This window comes from Thecamonas trahens (genome assembly GCF_000142905.1).
Source record: "Thecamonas trahens ATCC 50062 unplaced genomic scaffold supercont1.70, whole genome shotgun sequence".
Lineage (NCBI taxonomy): Eukaryota > Apusomonadida > Apusomonadidae > Thecamonas > Thecamonas trahens.
In genome coordinates, this window is record NW_013657610.1 from 95,870 (window position 1) to 98,817 (window position 2,948).

The 2,948-nt window shown below is 68.7% G+C and overlaps 1 protein-coding gene across 1 annotated transcript in view; it reads left to right on the plus strand.

The window, feature by feature from the left end:
• Window positions 1–108: 108 nt before the first annotated feature.
• Window positions 109–2,948, plus strand: part of AMSG_11187 (uncharacterized protein) — a gene marked incomplete at its 3' end in the record, with an annotated part of 3,399 nt that continues 559 nt past the window's right edge. The window contains exon 1 of the mRNA XM_013897479.1: window positions 109–2,940. Within this exon, the coding sequence (XP_013752933.1) occupies window positions 442–2,940 (2,499 nt within the window). The 5' untranslated portion in view covers window positions 109–441. The remainder of the gene's footprint in view (window positions 2,941–2,948) is intronic.

Here is a 2,948-nt window from a genome sequence, read left to right on the forward strand (position 1 = left end):
TGTTTTTTGGTGCCCAACTCTATCCAACTCCGTTGCTCACCCCCGCCCCGCCCTCCTCCTCCGTCTGCCCCCTCTCCGCTCTCCCTCTCTCCCCTCGACGCCCTCCTCGCTTGGTTTGTTGCACGGCGTCATCTGGAGGGATACCCGAAAATATATATAATTATGTATCAAATGGTTGCCCCCGCCTCGGATCGGCTCGACTCTCTGCTCCTCCTGCCTGGTGTGGAACGACAGATCAAGGGCAAGGACTAGAGGGCACGGTCAGGCAAAGAAAGTAGATCAACGGGCGAAGCAAGAGACCAATTGGCCAACTCCTTGTCACCTTGGGCCAGACGGACGGGTGGGCAACGATCCTTAGTTGTTTTCTCGCTCTCTCGCTCTCTCGCTCTCTCGCTCTCTCGCTCTCTCTCGCTCTCGCGCCAATCGTATTTGTAATCGTGCATGTCGTCAAGTAAGCTTCCACCGGCGTATGTTGAGCTGCTCGAGGCGGTGGCCCAAGAGCTGGCGAGGCGTGCGGCGACGTCGCGCGACGGACAAGTCCGCCAGGCGTTTCCCTCCAAATCGATTCTCGGCACGCTCGGCTCGCGCTCAAAGTCAGTGATGCAGCGAGTGCGGAGTGCGGTGGCCCGCGACGCGTCGGCAACCAACCTGCACTCGGTCCTCGCCCAGTATGGCTCGGCCTTTGGCATCGAGTTTGACGCCGAGACCGACTCGATCGCACTCTCGACCACCCTCCCGCCGGCCATGATCTCGCAGTTTCGCAAGAAGCGCCCGCGTCCGGGCTCGGACGCCTTTGACGCTCTCCTCGAGACCGCCGCCCAGCGGCTCGCTGCCGAGCTCGCCTCGCGCCAGGCGAACGCCATCCCGGCCACCGAGCTCGGCGCCCGCCAAGAGATGGTCGACATCCGCGCTGCCTACGTTGCAGCAGGCATGCTCGAGAACTACAAGCTGCACTCGGTACTCCAAGCCCCACCGTTTGCCAGCCGCTTTGTCATTGTCAAGGTTGGAGCCGGCCCGGGCTACGAGATCCGCCTCCGTCCGGCCCTCGGCAGCCGCTCGTCGTCAGCCTCGCTCAGCACAAGCTCGTCCTTCGGCTCGGTGAGCGGAGGCAAGGCTGCGACTGCTCGCGCAATCTCGCCAGCGCATGGCAATGCAGTCGACCCGTACGGCCGCGTCGCCGCCGTCCATGGCCGCGCCGCCCACCCGGCCCCGCGCCCTACCCCCTTTCCGGATCTCTACCCGTCCGACGCACACTTGGGCCTCGGCGACCACGGGCGGCGGGCGATGCGGCTCAGCGGCATGTTTGCCGAACCGCACGCGGCGACCTCGACCACGAGCTCGAGCCCGAGCTCAAGTGCCAATGGCAACTCCAGCCAAAGTAGCGGCGGGTACAACCTTGCTGGCGCCCAGGGTCAAGCCCAAGCCGCACCGTTCTCCTTTGTCACGCGAGGAACGCTCCACCAGTTTTACGCCGAACTGGACCGGCTGCCGCCGGCGTCGATGCTCGCGCTCGACGCCGAAGGCACGCTCGATGCCGAACAGCCGACCATTCCGCTGGTCCAGGTCCATCTGCCGGCGCCTGTCTCGCAGACGTATCTCTTTCATGAGCCGACGTGGGATGCCGAGGCGGCCGGCGCCGGGACGACCGGCTCGATGTGGGACCACCTGCGGGTCCTTGTGGCCGACGCCGAGTTTACACTTGTCGTCTTTGACGCCGCCCGCCTTGCCGGCGCCCTCCTCGCCACAGCCTCGCCCCTGGACCTTGGTGCCGGGCGCACCATCCACGACGCCCGCGTCATCGACATTGCCGTCGCGGCGTGCGTTGTTGCCGGCAAGCGGCTGCCACCGACGCACGGGCTCAACGAGTGTCTGGCCGCCATCGGCGCGGGCAGAAACCGCTTTGCCGACGTCGTGCCGGCAAGCGCTGTCCGCAGCGCTACCACCTGGGCCCGTCCGCTCCTCGCGGAGCAGGCGACTCGCTACGCGGTCGGCGACGTGGCGCACCTGGTGGCCGCCGCCGAGCGGGCCATGGCCAGCGTCTCGGCGGTTCAGGCGCTCCGCATCCAGGCCGAGTCGCTGGCGGCGACCCGCGCAGCCGTCGCGGCCCGACTCGCTGGCTCGGATGCAGTGACCAAGACGCTCGCGGTTGGCCTTGATGCTGCCGCGTCCGGCTATGTCTTTGGCCGGCTGGCCGGCGGTGGCGGCGGCCTCACTCTGCTTGGCGAAGCCGATAGTCCGCTGCCGGACCGCAGTGGCGTCGGGAGCGCCGGCCCGCCGCTGCCGCGCCAGAGCCAGGCCACACCGCCACCGGCGGCTGCCATTGCACTTGCCTGCCTCCCGACTCACCTCGCCGGCCCTGTGGCGGCCACCATCGACGCGCACGGCGGGCTCGAGCGGGTGGCGGCGCTTGGTGTCGACGTCGGCGCGCCCATCATTTGTACGTTTGCCGGCGGACGCGGCGCGGCGGCGCTCGCGGCCAGCTCCAGCGTCGTCACCGACGCCGACGTCGCCGCCATTCTGGCCCGCCTCGCCATGCTCCAGCGCGCCGAGTCGGCGGAAGCAGCGCTTGCTATGACGACCTCGGGCGAGCTGCGCGCAGCCGACGAGCGCGGCACCCCCGCGGTGGCGCCTGTCGTTTACGGCGGGAGTGTGGTGGGCGAGGCCAGCTTTGGCGTGCCGGGCGTCGCTCTCCGGGTCTCGCAGCTCCCGCCGCTTGTTGCCGGCGGCGGGCCCGGCGGCCTTACCCTCGCGGTCGGGCACGACTGGGACGCAGCGACTCTCCCGGCGGCGGTCCTTCTCGGCGATGTGTGCGAGGGAGCGGCGAGCACCCGCGGCGGAAGCGAGTCAATACTCATTGTAGGCCCGCGGCGGTCGGGCAAGACGTCGCTCCTCCGGGCCGTCGCCCGACGCGCCGCCGCGCGCGCCCGGCACGTCCTCATTGTCGACTC